General features: G+C 46.8%; 2 protein-coding genes across 2 annotated transcripts in view; one reads left to right on the top strand and one right to left on the bottom strand.

Moving 5' to 3' along the window:
- RPA1 (replication protein A1) overlaps positions 1–3,835 on the bottom strand; it is an 86,607-nt gene extending 82,772 nt beyond the window's left edge. The window contains exons 1-2 of the mRNA XM_040423561.1: positions 3,706–3,835; positions 3,489–3,536 (exon numbers count right to left, since the gene is read on the bottom strand). Coding sequence (XP_040279495.1) covers positions 3,489–3,536; positions 3,706–3,741 — 84 coding nt within the window. The 5' untranslated portion in view covers positions 3,742–3,835. The remainder of the gene's footprint in view (positions 1–3,488; positions 3,537–3,705) is intronic.
- A 166-nt stretch (positions 3,836–4,001) lies between these two features.
- The window catches only part of SMYD4 (SET and MYND domain containing 4), a 58,146-nt gene continuing 42,425 nt past the window's right edge, over positions 4,002–19,722 (top strand). Inside the window, exon 1 of the mRNA XM_040423559.1 lies at positions 4,002–4,224. The gene's annotated coding sequence lies outside the window, so the exon portion shown is untranslated. The remainder of the gene's footprint in view (positions 4,225–19,722) is intronic.

Genomic DNA, 19,722 nt, shown 5'->3' with positions numbered 1-19,722 from the left:
CTACTTGAGTCAGTGCCAGGCTCCTGTGGTGATGCCGAGAGCTTCATCAGGGACTGAAAAGACTACACAAGCTGTGCTGATTCAGCACTCCGGACCAAAGAAAGTCTCATGGATAGAATACGCATACGCAGGAGGCCTTATGTAAAGTGTAAAAGCGCCTGTACAGGCATTACTGTGACCTTTGCCCACCAATCAGCTGTTTGAAGAGGCAGTGACCCCCCCTTTGATCTGACACTGGCCTATACTGAGGATAGGTCATCAATATTTGATACCTGGAAAAACCCTTTTATTTGTTAGTAAATCTACATTAACCCTTTCCCGACCAGCACCGTACTAGTATGGCGCTGGCTGGGTCTTTAAAAATGGCGCCTGCTCCTGAGTGGAGCGGGTGCCATAGCCGCGGGTGGCCTGCTGTTTTTTTATAGTAGACACCCGCAGCTAATGTCCGCAACCGGCAGTAATGCCAATTGTGGACATTTAACGCCTCAGATGCCATGGTCAATCCTGACCACGGCATCTGAGCGCGTGAAAAAAATTTAATAAAAAGTGATCAAAAAGTCACAACCAGCCCAGAATGGCATCAATGAAAAGTTAAGATCGCCCACGGAAAATAGCTCCGTACACAATTACAAAAAAGTTATAGGGGTCAAAACATGGCGACAAAAAAATAAAACAGATTTTTTCCCACTTTATTATTTTATCACTATCAAAATGCAAGAAAAACTATACATATAAAAAGTATCGCCAGATTCGTACTGACCTGTACAATAAAAGTAACTGGTCAGTTTTATCACACATCGAACGTCGTAAATATATATAAAAAAAAAAAAAAAGTTTTTTTTGCAATTTCACCCCGTTTGGAATTTTTTTCCTGCTTCCCACTACATCATATGCAATATTAAATGGTGGCGTTGGAAAGTACAACTTGTCCTGCAAAAAACAGGACCTCATACGGCTACGTGAACAGACAAATAAAAAAAAGTTATGGCTCTGGGAAAGCAGGGAGCGAAAAACAAATATACCTCAGGGGTTGAAAGGGTTAAAGGGGCTGTTCTATGAAGACAACTTAATCCCCAGCCACAGAACAGGGGATACGTGTCTGATCACCGGCCATCTGAATGTTGGGGACCCCGCCAATTACCGCTTGAATGGTGCAGCATACACATAGCCACCGCTCTATTCAACTCAAATGGACAGCCATACAGCTTAAGGCCTATTGCACACGACTGTATGGCTTTTCCAGTGTTTTGTGGTCCGTTTTTCAAGGATCCGTTGTTCTGTTTTCTGTTGTGTTTCCGTTTTTCCATATGGCATATACAGTATACAGTAATTACATAGATAAAATTGAAAACATTTTCAATAGATGGTTCAGCAAAAAACGGAACGGAAACGGAAGACATACGGATGCATTTCCGTATGTGTTCCGTTTTTTTTGCGGACCTATTGACTTGAATGGAGCAACGGACCGTGATTTGCGGGCAATAATAGGACATCTATGTTAAAACGGAACGGAAAAACTGAAATACGGAATGCATACGGAGTACATTCCGTTTTTTTTTGCGGAACCATTGAAATGAATGGTTTCGTATACGGAATGCAAAAAACAGCCAGTAAAAGGGAAAAAAAACGGCCGTGTGCAGGAGGCCTTAAGGTTGCACTGTACTTTCAGAAAACTTTTGATGTCACAAAAAAAATTTTTTATAATAATTATTGATTGGTGGGGTCTGCTATGTCCCTATGACATATGGAAAGTTTACTGACAACACAATGGCACTTTAAAGGGGTTATCCAATTTCAGAAACATTCCCCCCCACCCCATGTTCTGGGCCCTTAACATGTAATATACTTACCCCAGTCACCGCGCCTGCTGCTTCTCCCTGCACACCGATGAAAATATCCAGTGCCGGCGGGGAGCAGCCAATGGCAGGCGGGGATGAGCCTCCCTAGCATCGAGGGTGGCACTAGGGAGGCTCGTCCCCATCCCCGCCTGCCATTGGCAGCAGCGGCGGTGCGGGGACCAGAAGCGGCACAGGGAGCCGGGTAAGTATATTACCTGTGAGGAGCCACGCACATACGAAACCCCTTCCCTTCCACCCCTCTGGCCCACCCTAGGTTCTTCTGATTACGTCTGCACACTTCATTCCCCATTATGGGCAGAGGCACAAGGCCGGCTAGATCGGGATGTATGGGCCGGCACATGCGCATTAAATGCTCTTGTGCCTCTGCCCATAATGGGGAATGAATGGCCAGAGGAGTGAAAGGGGAGGGGTTTTGTATGAAAAGCACCGAGGGGCCTGGGCACCAGCTGCATGAACGCCGCCCCTGGGCACATTCAGAAGCTAAGTAACATATTGAATAAAGGTGTTTTTCTGAGAAAATCGGCAATGGACAGCAATATGGAAGGTAGCATTCTAATATGGGGAATGTAATGGAGATCCTGATGTTAGTGTTCTAGAATGGTGATTTTAGGTGAAAGACTCCCTATAATGAAGGGGCTGCACACATTCGTGATCATTCAAACAGGGGAGAGCAGCCCCCGTTCTCATGCTCCTGTGGAGAGGGGATAAGTTGTCTTCAGGGGACATCTCTATGGTGGTTTTTGTTATAATGTACCCGACAGACACCAGTGCGGCCTGACAGAACCAGTGACGTATACCGAGGTCCATAGGGATGCTTCATGGTAATGGGAAGAACAATGCTCCCTGCAGGACTATCCTTCCCATCAAAACTAAGGCTACTTTCACATCTGTGTTTTTCCTTTCCGGTATTGAGATCCGTCATAGGATCTCAAAATCGGAGGAAAACGTTTCAGATTTGTCCCCATTCATTGTCAATGGAGACAAAACTGAACTGAATGGAACGGACAGCACCAGAATGCATTGTGCGTTCCCATGCTGCAAGCAGCGTTTGTATGCGTCATGGGATAGTGATCAAGATAGATCCAGCATGAAACACAATGTAAGTCAATGGTGTCGGATCCGCTTCCTTGAACACAAAAGAAAACGGATCCGGCGCCCATACACTTACAATGGTTTTAGTGACGGATCCGACATGGCCATTTCAGAGATAATACAACTGGATCAGTTCTGAACGGATGCAGCCGGTTGTATTATCCTAAGGGGACTTTCACACTAGCGGCAGGACGGATCCGACAGGCTGTTCCCCCTGTTGGATCCGTCCTGCCGCTATTTTGCTGTGCCGCCGCTCCGTCCACATTGACTATAATGGGGACAGGGGTGGAGCTCCGGCGCAGCACGGCAGTTCGCGGTGAGAGGCCACCGGACATTATAGTCAATGGGGACGGAGCGGCGGTCCGACAAAATAGCGGCAGGACGGATCAGACAGGGTGAACAGCCCAACGGAAGCGATTTTCGGAGACCCTGGCGGATCCAGCAAAAACACGGAAGTGAAAGTAGCCATACAGAACCTGCAAAGGTTGCCGCATGTGGATATATTAGAAAAGTGATGGATTGAGCCGAGATACTTACAATGACCTGCAGAATAGGCTTGCATGAGGTATCGCCTTGTAAGATAGCCTGTAAGACATAAAGCCGGAAGAACGCATCAGAAATAACATTACCGCTGCAGCACCAGGTCTGTACACTGCGCTACAGAGTATACAGAGCGGTAATACATATCTATGGGACGGGAGAATAAAGTAATGTCCGCAGATGATATGAGTGCACTACACCACGGCCCACTCACCGCTATGGCCCCTTCACTCAGCTTTGGCAGCGCCATCCTGACACCAATGCACCACGCAGCCGCCGCGCTCTGTCCGGACAACTGTCTGCCGCGCGCGCAGTTACCCTCAACCTCCTGGCGCCAAATCCCACGTCCAGTCACGCTGAGACTGACAGCGACGTGACGTGGTCCCATGGTAACTGTTACAGCCATCTTTGTTTCGGGCAGAAATTAAAATTGCAGTAGCGTTGTGTGCAGGGGGAGGCGCAATGCCGAAGGCATTCAGTTCCGACTAGCCAGCAATAATGATGGCGGCATTGGGTGCAGCGGTCAGTGTGTAACCTGTCGTCTACGCGGGACTGTAACACGTGACAGGGCTACAAAGGAGCCACGGAGTGTGAGTGACCGAGCGAGTGGCGGGCTGGTCTTGTGCCATGCACCGCGAGCTGACATGATATAAGAGACAATTCCCTAACGCACGGTTATCTGCCCGTCCAGAACCGCATCCTGTAAGCACTCTGGGCAGGGTTCACACCTCAGGTATATTTACTGTGGATATTTACATACACCATGTATTCCTATGGGGGGGGGGGGGAATCTGCAAATAACTTCTGTAGTAGACTATAGGTTGCGGATTTTAGATGTGGAATTACATCACAGACCTTGGGGTTGTCTCATCACAGATGTTAGGGGCATATTGCTAGGATATGCCCCCCCATTGTAGTCTAATAGGTGCGGGTTCCACCGCTGGAACTGGCACTTATATCAAGAACGGAGCGCCGTAAGTGGTGGAGGGCACACTGCGCATGCGCAGCTGCCCTCCATTCATTTTCTATGGGTCCACCAAAATTAGCTGAGTGCTGGTTTGGCTATAGCAGTGAATGGGAGCGGTGGCCGGTGGGGCGCGGTACGCTCCCATTCCCTTCTATAGGGAGCTGGCTTGGTGGTGGCCGGACCGGAGTCCTCCAGCCACCACTTTGCAGGGCTCAGTTCCCGATATACCGTAGGTGTGGGACCTGCACCTATAAGGCTCCATTCACACGTCCGTGGTGTGTTGCGGACCCGTAACACACCTGCCCTGCACCCCTATAGAAATGCCTATTCTTGTCCGCAAGCTGCGGACAAGAATAGGACATGTTCTATCTTTTGCGGACCTGAAGATCGGGGCCTCGCTCCGCAAATGCGGATGCTGACAGCACACTGTGTGCTGTCCGCATCCATTCCATCCCCATAGAAAATGAATGGGTCCGCACCCATTCACAAAATTGCGGAACGAATTCGGACCCATTTGTGGACGTGTGAATGGAGCCTTAGACGACGGGGGGCATATCCTAGCGCTGTGATGGCTAACCTCTGGCACTCCAGCAGTGGTACAACTACGACTCCCAAGATGCACACTTGCTTGGCTGTTCTCAGAACTCCATAGAAATGAATGGAGCATGCTGGGAGTTGTACTTTCACCACAGCTGGAGTGCCGGAGGTTAGCCATCACTGCCCTAGCGATATTTTCCCATTGTCTGAAATGAGACAACCCCTGGAGCTGTCCAGCTTTTTATAAAGCTACTTTCACACTAGTGTTTTTGCTGGATCTGGCAGGGTTCAGCAAAAACGCTTCCGTTACTGATAATACAACCATCTGCATCCGTTATGAACATTACCAAGATGGATCTGTCTTGAACTCCATTTAAAGTCAAAGGGGGACAGATCCGTTTTCTATTGTGTCAGAGAAAACGGATCCGTCCCCATTGACTTGCATTGTGGGTCCTGATGCACAATGCAAGTCAATAGGGACGGATCCGGTTTGCTCTCTAGTATGAGAGCGGAACGGAATGCATTTTGGAGCACCCCGTTCTGTTCAGTTATGTTTTGTCCCCATTGACAATGAATTGGGACAAAACTGAAGCTTTTTTTCCCCCTGGTATTGAGACCCTATGACGGATCTCAATACCGGAAAATATTAACGCTGGTGTAAAAGTGGCCATAGCTCTTCCCCAGCTGGACCTGTGGAGAGAAGCATACTTAGGGTACTTTCACACTAGCGGTTTTCTTTTCTGGTATTGAGTTCTGTCACAGGGGCTGAATACCGGAAAAAAACTAATCAGTTTTATCCTAATGCATTTTGAATGGAGAGAAATCCGTTCAGTATGCATTAAGATGTCTTCAGTTCAGTCACTGTACGGTTTTTGGACGGAGAAAATACCGCAGCATGCTGCATTTTTCTTTGCGGCCAAAAATCCTGAACACTTGCTGGATCCGGTGTAACGTTACATTTTCTTACCTCATAAGATTTCCCTACCGGTCGCACTGGACATGACGTGAGGAGGTGTGCCGCGCAAGCGCACAACGACGGGGTAGAAAAATTTCACAGCAGAGTGCGCATGCGCCGGGAGCCTCGCCAGCGGTTAGGGTAGGGAAAAAGTACGGGCCAGTGCGCAGGCGCGGTGATCGGATGGATGTTCTCCGCTGGACACCGGCCTAAACTGCGCATGCGCCGGGATCCTCACCAGCAGTTAGGGAAGGGAAACATTACGGGCTTTTTCCCTTGCCTAACCACTGGTGAGGCTCCCGGCGCATGCGCAGTGTCGGCCGGTGTCCAGCTGAGAACATCCATCCGATCACCGCGCCTGCGCTCTGGCCCGTAATTTTTCCCTACCCCAACCGCTGACGAGGCTCCCTGCGCATGCGCACTCTGCTGTGAAATTTCTCTACCCCGTCGTTGTGCACCTTCGCGGCACCCCTCCTCACGTCATGTCCGGTGTGACCGGAAGTGACGAGGGTAGGAAAATCTCACAAGGTAGGGAAATGTAACGTTACACCGGCATTAATTTCCATTAAAATGTATTAGTGCCAGATATGGCATTAAAATTTCCACATTGACGGATCTGTTCTTCCGGTCCGTGCATGCGCAGACCTTTAAATCTATAAAAAAATATATATATACCGGATCCGTTTTTCCAGATGACACCAGAGAGACGGATCTGGTATTTCATTGCATTTGTCAGATGGATCCAGATCTATCTGACAAATGCCATCCGTTTGCGTCCGGATTGCCGTATTCGGCAGGCAGTTCCGTTGGCGGCAGGGGACTGGCAGTCACTGATAGCCGGACCCCTGCTGCATGCGCCGGCATCGGTGAAATCGCCGGCGCATTAAACCCTGCACAGACGCGGTCAGCGCTGACCGCGGAACGTGCGATGTCCGTGCAGGGAGGAAGCAGCCATCAGTTCGCCGCGCTGCTGTGACGGGGACCAGATGGCAGGGAAGGCAGCACGATGGCAGGGAAGGCAGCACGATGCCTTCCTTAGGCATTGTGGCTGCCTTCCGGGAGAGCCTGTGAGATCCAGCCCCCTGAATCTCACAGGCATGCAGGCTGTGAGTGTATTACAGTGTGTGTAATACTTACAGCCAATGCATCACGATATAGAAGTATTTTCATGCATTGTAAAGGGGATCAGACCCCCAAAAGTTGAAGTCCCAGAGTGCGACAAAAAAATCAAGTTTACAAAAAAAAAATTTAAAGTTTCAAATAAAATAAAATATCCTTTTGCCAAAATAAAGGGAAGAAAAATAGGTAAAAAAAGATAAGTAGACATATTAGGTATCGCCGCGTCCGTATCGACCTGCTCTATAAAAATATCATGAACTAACCCAGACCTGGGCAAACTACGGCCCGCGGGCCGTATACGGCCCGGCGGACCTTTTAATCCGGCCCCCGGCATTTTTGTTGCCGCCGCCGCCGCCGGCCCTGTAACAGCACGGAGTCACTGTCCGGAGTGAGGAGGGGGCGGGGCCCGCGGCCGCTCTGCGCTCCGCTCTGCTGCCTGGCCTGCCTGTCTCTTTAACAGAGCAGACCAGTGGCTGCTGGAGCGTGATGCAGCTGCCGCACAGGCAGAAAGAGGAAGGAGGCGGAGCCCCAGCCAGCAGCCACAGCCAAAGCCAAGCACCTAACAGAACTTACAGGTATTTGGTGGGGGTGGGGGGGGCTCATATAGGACAGGGGGACAGTGTGTGCTTTCCTGCCTGCTACTACATCACCCCCCCCCCCCCAGGGATTGTGGGGGTCATTAAGGGTTGGACTTGCTGCTGATGTTGAGTGTGCCAGTGTGTGTGTGTCCGTCCCTGTGTGTGTGTGTCTGTCCCTTTGTGTGTGTGTGTGTGTGTGTGTGTGTGTGTCCGTCCCTGTGTGTGTGTCTGTCCCTTTGTGTGTGTGTGTCTATCCCTGTGTGTGTGTGTTTGTCCCTTTGTGTGTGTGTGTGTGTGTGTCCATCCCTGTGTGTGTGTGTTTGTCCCTTTGTGTGTGTGTCCCCGTCCCTGTGTGTGTCCGTCCGTGTGTGTCTGTCCCTTTGTGTGTGTCCGTCCCTTTGTGTGTGTGTGAGTGTGTCTGTCCCTTTGTGTGTGTCCCCGTCCCTGTGTGTATGTCTCTCCCTGTGTGTATCACCTTGCCCACAGTGTTCCTATGTCTTGACGCAGCTGCTTCAGAACGTTCTGTGCGGGGAAGAAGATGGAAGAGGAGGCAGCGCCAGCATGGAGTCTGTGCGATAGACACAGGGAGGCACACTAAGGACGAAGGTAACACTTCCACATGATCTACACTAGTGTTATCTGTGGTTTTACATAGGACTGCAGGTAACACTACTACATTATTTAGCACTAGTGTTATCTGTGGTTTTACATAGGACTGCAGGTAACACTACCACAAGGTTAGCTCACACAGGGCGCCTGAACACCTAAGGCCGGCCCTGGCTGCGCACCCCAGCGCCAAGGGATGACGTCACTGATGTAATATGCCTCTTATATGTGGAGAGCGGTGATGTCACAGATGTAATATATTACTTATAAGTGATATATTACATCAGTGACATCACCACTCTCCACACATAAGTAATATATTACATCAGTGACATCACTGCTGTCCACATATACCGGTAAGTAATACATTACATCAGTGACATCACCGCTCATCACATATATGTGGAGAGCGGTGATGTCACTGATGTAATATATCGCCTATATGTGGACAGCGGTGATGTCACTGATGTAATATAACATTATATGTGGAGAGTGTTCATGTCACTGATGCAATACAGCGCTCCAGATGGCGACCAAAATGGTCGCCAATGCGCCTTAAAATTTGCAGATGGCGACAAGACTTGTCATAGGCTACAGGCCTGAGGTCTATTTGGTAGTGAAATCCCAGCGCAGGCAGGCATGATGATGTCATCACGCCCGCCTGTGCCAGGACGCGGTGATTTTATGCAGTATTGAGTTTAGCCTTTTGGCCCGGCCCTCCAAAATATTTTCAGTTTCTCATGTGGCCCCATCGAAAAAATAATTGCCCACCCCTGAACTAACCCCTCAGGTGAACACCTTTGAAAAAATAAAATCTGTGCTAACTAAACCATTTTTTGGTCACCTTACATCACTAAAAGTGGAACACCAAGCGATCAAAAAGGCGTATAACCCCAAAATAGTACCAATCTAACAGTCACTTCATCCCGCAAAAAATAAACCCCTACCTAAGACAATTGCCCAAAAAAATAAAAAAAATTATGGCTCTGTCTATGGAGACACTAAAACATGATTTTTTTTGTTTAAAAAATGATTATTGTGTAAAACTTTAATAAAAAATAAAAAAGTAGACATATTAGGTATCGCCGCGTCCGTAATAACCTGCTCTATAAAAATATCACATGACCTAACCCCTCAGGTGAATACTGTAAATAAAATAAAAACTGTGTCAAAAAAGACATTTTTCCACTTCACCACCATGACGGCCCAGAGAGATTGACCCCTGACCTCTGTAGGGGCAGGAACAGAGATTGGTGGTGGGAGGGGTCCTTTTAATCTTTCACCAGACCACCATTCACCAGTGTGTTCCTGCCCCTATAGCGGCCAGGACAGAGAAAAGTCCTCTCTGGCTTTCAGGGAGGTGAAGTGTATAAATGGCCTTTTTTTTTTTTTTTTTTTTTTTTTTTTTGGTACTTGGGTGCCGCATAGGCGGAAATTTTGCTTCCCTTGCGGGCCTCCCACCCAGGACTGCATCCCCTGCTTTCTGGCAGACTCCGTTCCAAAGCTGACAGGGAGATGCCGGGGTCACGCTCCCTGTTGTGCGGGAGCCTGCCCTGAGCTGCCGCGGGGTCGCCTACCGCCCTGTGTAGGTAGCTGGCCGGGAGGACGTTTGTGCAGGCGCGCGCGTCTGACGTCACTTCCGGGCCGCCGGGCGAGACCCGGGAGTGGACGTCTTCAAAAACTCACATGCACTTTCCCGCTGCGCTCTCTGCTTTGCCGGGCGAGATGTCGGACCAGGAAAAGGAGCAGCAGCAGAAGGAGCAGAGCGCCCCTGCGTGAGTAGCCCACCTGGGCATGCCGGCAGCTTGACATATGCTGATCTGGGGGGGAGGGAGCCTCAGGTAACCACTGGGTAGGAGCCCCCCCCTCCCCTAAGGTCTTCTGGTATAATGCACCTATACTGGATCTGCACAAAATTGATGGGCTGCTCTCTCACTTTAGGCCAAACTAGCTTTGAAAAAGCCCAGGAAGACCGCCAGATGCATCCAGTGCTCAGTCAGGCTTCCCGATGATTATCCTAAGAAACTTTGCAAGGATTGTATTGCCAGGATTGTGAGAGAAGAACAACCCTCAATTATGCAGGAATTTAGAACTATGATTCAGGAGGAAGTTAAATCTTCTCTAGCCTCCCTCCGTGAGGACACCCTGGGGGCTCTCCCACCCAATCGTCCCAGAATGGCAGACATCTCCTCCATTGGAGGGCGAGGCCTCATCTTCCAAAAAGGACGACGACGAATACCCCCTATCAGAGGGCGAAATTGTCGAGGAATCTAGAAAATTATTCTTCACTCCTAGCGAGATGAGTGACCTTCTAAAAGCGGTCAGGGATACAATGGGGGTGGAAGACATCCAGAGACCCCACTCAGTTCAGGAAGAGATGTTTAGGGGATTGAAGGTCAAACGTTCCCGTATATTCCCCATAAATGAAAATATTAAAGAGATGGTGATGGACGAATGGCCCCATCCAGAAAAGAAACTAGGTATTTCCAAGGAATTCAGGAACCGCCTTGTATTTGACCCATCAGACTCTAAGATCTTTGACGAGGTTCCCAGAATTGACGTCCAGGTGGCCAAAGTAAAAAAAAAAAAAACTTGCTACCATTCGAGGACTCCTCTCAGTTAAAGGACACCATGGAGAGAAAGGCGGACAGTCTATTAAAAAAATCCTGGGGGGCAGCTATGTTCAGTGTTAAGACCAACATAGCTGCTACTTCAGTCGCCAGGTCTATGTACCTGTGGCTAATTGAGTTAGAGAATCATCTAATCAACAAGACGTCCAGGGAACAAATATTAGACTCTATTGCCTTGTTAAAATCCGCCACGGGGTTCTTGGCGGATGCCTCCGCCGAGACAATTAGATTTTCGGCCAAGGACGCGGCTTTTGTCCAATGCTGCCCGGAGGGCACTGTGGATGAAATCTTGGTCAGGTGACATCACTTCAAAAATGAAGCTGTGCTCTATAGCCTTCTCGGGCGAATACGTGTTCGGTCCTGTATTGGACAAGATCCTCGAGAAGGCTACTGATAAAAAGAAAGGGTTCCCTGAAGAGAAACCCCCTAAAAAGAAACCCTCCTTTCGTAACCAATACCCCCAAAATAGTTCCTTTCGTGGTAAAGGTAAATCTGGACGTTGGAGTTACCCAAGAGGGGGAGAGGTAGAGGATACCTCCTTAATCCCCAGAACAAGGGCGGTGAGAAACAGTGACGCCAGGATAGGGGGAAGACTATCCCAATTCTTTGCCCAGTGGCATCAGACTTCTCCCAACCCTTGGGCGCAAGTTCTTATCAGAAATGGCTACAGGATAGAGTTATCTTCCCCCCCTCCGAATGTACTTCTGGTATCTCACCACTCTTCCCCATTCCAGCAGAACCAAATTTGGAAGGAGATCCAGAATCTTCTGGACTTGGAGTAGTGGTTCCTGTTCCCGAGCTACAACGGGGGCAAGGATTCTACTCCAACCTTTTCTTAGTAAAAAAAAGCCAGGTGGTTCCTTTCGCATGATTATAAACCTCAAAAAGTTAAACAGATTCGTAGTTTACAAAAAATTCAAAATGAAATCCCTAGACTCTACCATTCCTTTAATTCAAAAAGACGTGTTCCTTTGCACAATCGACCTGAAGGACGCATATTATCATGTTCCTATTCACATCCAGTCTTAGAGGCTCCTGCGTTTTGATTTGAAGGATCACAGAGGCTTTGTTCACCATTTCCAGTTCGTGGCTCTCCCCTTCGGGCTGGCCTCTGCCCCAAGAATTTTCACGAAACTGGTGGTAGAGATGGTCTCCTCCCTGAGATCTCAGTGGGTGACTGTCGTTCCTTACCTAGACGACTTTTTTTGCTGATTTCAGACACTGTGGATCAGTCAATAGCGGATCGAGAGACCTTCTACGCCCTTTTAACAGCCCTAGGTTGGGTGATAAACCTAAAAAAGTCATCCCTAGTTCAGGATACCAGGGTAAAATTCCTAGGGGTATTGCTGGATTCGGTAAAACAGGCAACCTTTCTTCCAGCAGAAAGAATTCAGAACCTTCAGACCTCAATCAGGGCCTTCCTAGGACGTTGCTTCTTCTCCTTCAGAGAAACAATGAGCCTTTAAGGTCAAATGACAGCCTGTATTGTAGCAGTCCCTTGGTGCCAGGTCCATTACAGGGCCCTTCAGTCCTGGCTTCTAAGGAGATGGGACAAACATCTGTCCTCTCTAGACAAAAAGATCCTGATCCCGGGCCATGTAAAATCTTCAGTCCGGTGGTGGCTTTACACAGAAAATCTAAAAAAGGGCATGGTTTGGCTCAAAACCCCAGCAGTGCATGTTCAGACAGATGCCAGCGCAAAGGGATGGGGCGCATAACAGACTTCCATAGAAACCAGGAGATCGTTTTTCCCTCTTTTTGTGAGAATCCTAAGAATTCTGGGGAGGAACGATTCCATACCCTGGACGTCAAACGAACAGTACTAAAATACCTAGAGGTCACTAAGGACCTAAGAAATGTGGACAATTTACTAGTACTCTTCAGTGGTAAAAATAAAGGGAAAGCAGCTTCCCGATCTAGCATTGCCCGATGGGTAAAACGGGCTATTACAGACTGTTACAAGATGGAAGGCATCAGCTGTCCAGACGTCATTCGGGCTCCCTCTACGAGAGCCATATCTGCCTCATTCGCTGAAAAAGCAGGAGCTTCCCTAGATCAGATATGCCGGGCTGCAACCTGGTTCAGTGTAAACACTTTCGTTAAACATTATAGACTTGACTTATCCAGGTCTTCCAACCTGGCCTTTGGTCGCAAGGTCCTACAGGCCGCTGCCCCACCCTAAGACGTATATAATCTGTTATGTCTCTCTGGGCCATCATGGTGGTGAAGTGGAAAGCCGGAATTAGATTTACTGGTAATTCATTTTCCACGAATCCACCATGACGGCATGATATCCCACCCAGAAAATTATTATGCAGACTTGGTATGAGTTAATACCAAGAAAAAAACCCAAAAAAAACGTTTGAGTTGTTTCACTTCTTTACCGCTGGTTGTGGCACTATAATCTGGAACTCACTGGTGAAAGGTTAAAAGGACCCCTCCCACCACCAATCTCTGTTCCTGCCCCTACAGAGGTTAGGGGTCAATCTCACTGGGCCGTCATGGTGGATTCGTGGAAAATGAATTACTGGTAAGTCTAATTCTGGCTTTTGTCACCTTACATCACAAAAAGTGTAATAGCAAGCAATCAAAAAGTCATATGCACCCCAAAATAGTGCCAATCAAACAGTTGTAATTTCCCGCAAAAATGATACCCTACCTAAGACAGTAGCCCAAAAAATAAAAATAAACTACGGCTTTCAGAATGTGGAGACACTAAAAAATAAAAATAAAATAAAATGCTTTATGTAAAACTGAAACAAACAACCCAAAAAAGTAGTCCGATTTGATATTGTTGCGTCCGTGACAGCTTGCTCTATAAAAATACCACATGATCAAACCTGTCAGATGAATGTTGTAAATAACAAAAAATAAAAATGGTGCCAAAACAGCTATTGTTTGTTACCTTGCCTCACAAAAAGAGTAATATAGAGTAACCCAAAATAATCTGTACCCTAAAATAGTACCAACAAAACTGCCACCTTATCCCGTAGTTTCCAAAATAGGGTCATTTTTTGGAGTTTCTACTCTAGGGGTGCATCAGGGGGGCTTCAAATGGGACATGGTGTCAAAAAACCAGTCCAGCAGAATCTGCCTTCCAAAAACTATATGGCATTCCTTTCCTTCTGCGCAATGCTGTGTGCCTGTACAGCGTTTTATGACCACATATGGGGTGTTTCTGTAAACTACAGAATCAGGGCCATAGATATTGAGTTTTGTTTGGCTGTTAACCTTGCTTTGTAACTGGAAAAAAATGAATTAAAATGCCATTGAAAAAAATCTGCCAAAAAAGTGCAATTCTGAAATTGTATCTCTATTTTCCATTAATTCTTGTGGAACGCCTAAAGGGTTAACAAAGTTTGTAAAAATCAGTTTTGTATACCTTGAGGTATGTAGTTTCTAAAATGGGGGCATTTTTGGGTGGTTTCTATTATGTAAGCCTCACAAAGTGACTTCAGACCTGAACTGGTCCTTAAAAAGTGTGTTTTGGAAATTTTCTGAAAAATTTCAAGATTTGCTTCTAAAATTCTAAGCTTTCTAACGTCCCCAAAAAATAAAATGGCATTCCCAAAATGATCCAAACATGTTTTAGACATATGGGGAAAGTAAAGTAATAACTATTTTTGGAGGTATTACTCTCTATTATAAAAGTAGAGAAATTGAAATTTGCTAATCTTTCCAAATTTCTGGTAAATTTGGTATTTTTTTTATAAATAAAAATACATTTTTTTGACTCAATTTTACCACTGTCATGAAGTACAATATGTGACAAGATCTCAGAATGGCCTGGATAAGTAAAAGCGTTTTTAAAGTTATCCCCACATAAAGTGACACATGTCAGATTTGCAAAAAATGGCCTGGTCCTTAATGTGAAATATGGCAGGGTCCTTAAGGGGTTAATGTTGCGCAATTGACTCTGTAGATAATATATTTTCTTCTTTTTCAATATACACTATTTGTTGGTGTACTTTCTTTGCTGACCGTCCCCTAGAACTTACATAGGAATATTTTTATTGCTCAATATTATCATCATCTTCAATTAATTATTAATATTGTCGATAATCATATTTCTTACACAACGAGCATGATGGGGGTTATAATACTTAGCATCACAACCCCCTCAGACAACGTGCATGATGTGGGTTATAATAGTTGGCACCACAACCCCCTTAGACGAGCATGATGGGAGTAGTAATACTTAGCACCACAACCCCCTCAGACAACGAGCATGATGGGGGTTATAATAGTTGGCACCACAACCCCTTCAGACAACGAGCTTGATGGGGGTTATAATACTTGGCACCACAACACCCAAGTACAACGAGCATGATGGGGGTTATAATACTTGGCACCACAACCCACTAGTACAACAAGCATGTTGGGGGTTATAATACTTGGCACCACAACAGCCTAGTTGGAATACGGTATTTACTAGTTCAATGTTTCTATTATACACAGTTGATTTGTTTAGGCACCCTATCTGGTGAGTTATCTTTTCTTAAGAGGGCTGCAGTAAACGATTATTTCAGTATTCGAGTATTCTATCGTGTGTTGTTTTTTTTTGTTTTTTTTTAACGATTAATTGAGTAATCTAATAAGAAAAAATGAATAGACTGTTTCCTTTTTAAAAACTCATCAGACCCCCTGCCTCAGTCCCCAACACCTTTCGTTCCCCCTGTGCGATCAGCCCAAGTGCTTCAGTTCCCCCAGTGCCATCAGCTCCCCCCACCCCAGTGCCATCAGCTCCGTTACCCCAGTGCCTTCAGCTCCACTCCCCCAGTGCCATCAGCCCCTCCATGCCATCCATTGCCATGTTTCCCACTCCCCCAGTGCCATCAAATCAGCCCCTCCATTTTCTCCACTCCCCCAGTGCCATCAGATCAGCCCCTCCATGTCCCCCAGTGCCATCAGATCAGCCCCTCCATGTCCCCCAGTGCCATCAGATCAGGCCATCCATTGCCGGCTGTCCCCCTTCAGTGCCATGTCCCCAGCGCCAGTGAATATAAATACTTACCTTTCCTGTAGGGGGGCCGCTCCACAGCTCCTTCCTCTTCTTCCCCGCGCGTTGCACCGGATCCTGACATCACACAGCGTCGGATCATAGTGCGCGCTTATGTGCACTATGACCTGACGATGTGTCAGGATCCAATGCAGCGCTTGTATAGGCCGGCGGGTGACCACGGAGCGGTAAGTAATAGCAAGAGCTTCACTCCCGCTCTGTGGTCACATGACACAAACGAATCCTCGATGCAATTTTTTTTATTGTTTCAGCCCTATTTCTTTACACAATGTATCAACTCAAAATGTATTTTCATTTCATACACCATGATGGCCACAAGTGAGAGATGACCCTTGACCTCTGTAGGGACAGGAATATACAGAGAGAGTTTAAATTGCCCCCACCCCTCCTCACCCTCAGTGTTTTTCCTGCCCCTACGGGGTCAGCATGCAGAGGGGGCCTACCTGTGGGAGGTGAAGATTTTTACTTTTACCTTCATCATCCCCCGTGGCAAGGGGCTAAGACTGGGAAGCGGGTGCAACATGGACGCTCACTCCAGCTCATTCTGCGGCCTGCGTTTCCATTCAGTTCGGGACTTCCTTCCACAACTAAGAAGGAAGCAGACCTCCGATGCCCGTGGTCTCATGGGGCTCTTGCTTCGGCTCATGCTGGAGCCTGTGCTCCGTCCATGTCGCGGTCCGGCCTCCGCAGGCATTCTGGAAGCAGACCGCTGATGCCGGTAGTCACGTGAGACGTGCGTGCGTTGTGTGGCACGTGCTTCATTGATATTTGCAATAATTAATGGTGGAGGCGGCGCTACTGGGATAACGTCAGATGCTGGTACTGCTAAATGTGGCGCTCATGCAGCTCAGAAACAGCATCTCTGCCAGCATGTCAACACCGGAAGCTCCAGCATCCCGTCAGGAGGGCACTGACACCTCTCTGGCTGCACCTTCCGTGAGTTCCCCTATGGGGAGTATGGTCTCTTTCATTTTATATGCATATCTATGATTCACCATATGATATTTGGTTGCTCTTCTCTATTCCTTAGGGAGCTAGAGAAACAAAGTCTAAGTCCAGACCTCTAAAGTGCGCTACTTGTGCCAAGAGCCTCCCGGTAACTACAAAAAGAAATTACGTAAAGTTTGCATATCGGACGTATTGAAGGAAGAGCAACCATCTATCTTTTGAGATGAAAGCTTTTATCCAGGAGGAGATCAAATCTTCCATGGTCTCGCTGACAGCCCCTAGTCCCATCCCGCCACCTAAGAGATCTAAATTATCAGTTTAATCCTCCTCTGAGGACATTGAACAGGATGCCTCTACCTCTAGACGAGGTTTTGAGGAAGATCTTATTTCTAAAGGAGAAATTGTTGAAGATAAGAAATACTACTTCTCTGATGAGATGGAAGAGTTACTTAAAGCCATCAGGTCTACCATGGGTATAGAGGATACTCCCAAACCACGTACGGTACAGGGCGAGATGTTTGGGGGATTACGAGCTAAAAAATCTAAAGTATTCCCCATCAATGAAAACATTAAGGATATGATCCTGGATTAGTGGATCGAACCTGAAAGAGGCTAGGGGTATCAAAGGAATTCAGGAATAGATTAAGATTTGATCCAGACTAATGTAAGGTATTTGATGAGATCCCCAAAATCGACATTCAGCTGGCGAAGGTTAAGAAGACGGCTTTACCATTTGAAGATTCTTCATAGTTAAGTGATCCGATGGAACGCAAAGCAGACTCCCTCCTAAGGAAAGCTTGTGAAGTAGCAATGTTTGGCGTCAAGACTAATATTGCAGCCACATCTGTAGCAAGAACTATGTATTTTTGGTTATCAGAATTAGATGAGCATTTAAAAAATAAAACTCCCAGGGAAGACAATATAAATTCTATCCCACTATTAAAATCCGCGGCTGCTTTCTTGGCTGACGCATCGGCTGAGTCGCAGCTTTGTCTAATGCTACCAGAAGAGCCTTGTGGATGAAAGCCTGGTCGGGGGACAAGGCCTCCAAGGTCAAATTATGTTCAATTGCCTTCTCAGGTGAATTTGTATTTGGGCCAGCATTAGATTAAATACTGGAAAGAGCTGCTGACAAAAAGAAAGTGTTCCCGGAAGAGAAAGAAACTAAAGAGACTCTTTTGTCCATTTTCTTCCCAGTCTAGACCCTATAGAGGGAAGGGTAAGACCAGTCGTTGGAGCTATAGTAAGGGAGGCAAAGGTAGGGGGTTTATCCCCAATCACCAAAACAAGCAGGGAAACAAACCATGATGTGGGAGGAAGGTTGAAGAATTTTCTAGAAAGATGGAAGCTAATCACGTCAAATCCCTGGGCATTGAAAATCTTAGCACAGGTTTACAGGATAAAAATTTTCCTCAACACCTCCAGAAAAATTCATAATTACAACCCACAACAAGGGAGTTTAAGAAAGGATCTGGAAGGGGGTTCAGGACCTAATCAGAAAAGGAGGCATAATAAAAGAACCACATACTGAAGTAGGACAAGGGTTTTACTCAAGACTTTTCTTAGTCGGAAAACCTGACAATTCTTACCGCACAATAATAAAAAACCCTTAAACAAGTTAATCGTGTACAGGAGGTTCAAGATGGAGTCAGTTGCCTCTACCATTCCAGAGGGCGCCTTTTAGGCGTTGACAGATCTAAAAGACGCCTACTATCATATTCCAATCTATCAGGCTTCTCAAAAGTACTTAAGGTTTGCGGTAAGAGATCCCAGGGGTTCCCTCCACCACTTTCAGTAGGTGGCACTTCCAGTTGGCATTTCATCAGCCCCAAGAACCTTCATCAAGCTGGTGGTGGAAATAGTGGCTTTTCTACGGAAAAAGGGAGCAAATATCGTCCCCTATCTGGACAACTTTCTAATAATTGGAGGCTCAAAAGAAGAAACCTCCAGGGTAACGAGAGATTTCATGGACACCCTTTCAGAGCTGGGCTGGTTGATAAACCTAAAGAAATCTACACTCACCCCGTCCACAAGAGTAAGGTTTCTGGGCATAGTGTTAGATTATGTATCTCAGAGGACTTATCTACCCCAGGACAAGATAAGATCCTTCAAACACAAAATAACAAGATTTCAGAACTCTCACAGATGCTCCATCCGGAAGGCGATGAGTCTTCCAGGTACTCTAACCTGTTGCATAAGTTCAGTCCCATGGAGTCAGGCCCACACCAGAACCTTGCAAAATTGGATCCAAAAAAAATTGGAACAAGAAACATTCATCTTTGGACAGGATAATCAGCATCCCACCTGTAGTCAAAATAGACCTGAACTGGTGGAAAAACAAAGAGAAACTTCTTCAGGGCACAGACTGGCTCAGGATCCCAGAAGTTTAAATAGTGACCGATACCAGTACTTCACGTTGGCGTGTGAAGTTAGGAAGTTATTACTTCCAGGGGGACTGGTCAGTCATCATAAGAAACAGGTCTTCAAATTACAGAGAACTGTACGCAGTCCTCATGGCCCTTACAAAAGGCCTCTACCTAATAAAAATCAGACATCTGAAAAGTCTTTCAGACAATATCACAACAGTCACATACAGGGCAGCACAAGATCCAGTCCTCTGGCAGAGATAGCAAGAAGAATATTTTCTTGGGCATAGTAAAAATGTTCTCTCCTTAACGTCGGTTCACCATAAAAATCTAGAGGCGGTCTTCCTAAGTCGACAAACCTTACATCCAGGAGAATGGACTTTAAACTGAAAATTGTTTCAGGAAATCCCTTCCAGATAAGGACTACCAGAGAGATAGACCTTTTCGTGTCCAGAGAGAATGCCCAGGTCCGTCAGTTTTGCTCTCTAAACCCCAGGGACAAACC

The sequence above is a fragment of the Bufo bufo genome, chromosome 3, assembly GCF_905171765.1.
Source record: "Bufo bufo chromosome 3, aBufBuf1.1, whole genome shotgun sequence".
Lineage (NCBI taxonomy): Eukaryota > Metazoa > Chordata > Amphibia > Anura > Bufonidae > Bufo > Bufo bufo.
Note: the sequence above shows the minus strand (reverse complement) of the source record. Positions and strands in the feature narration are given on the sequence as shown.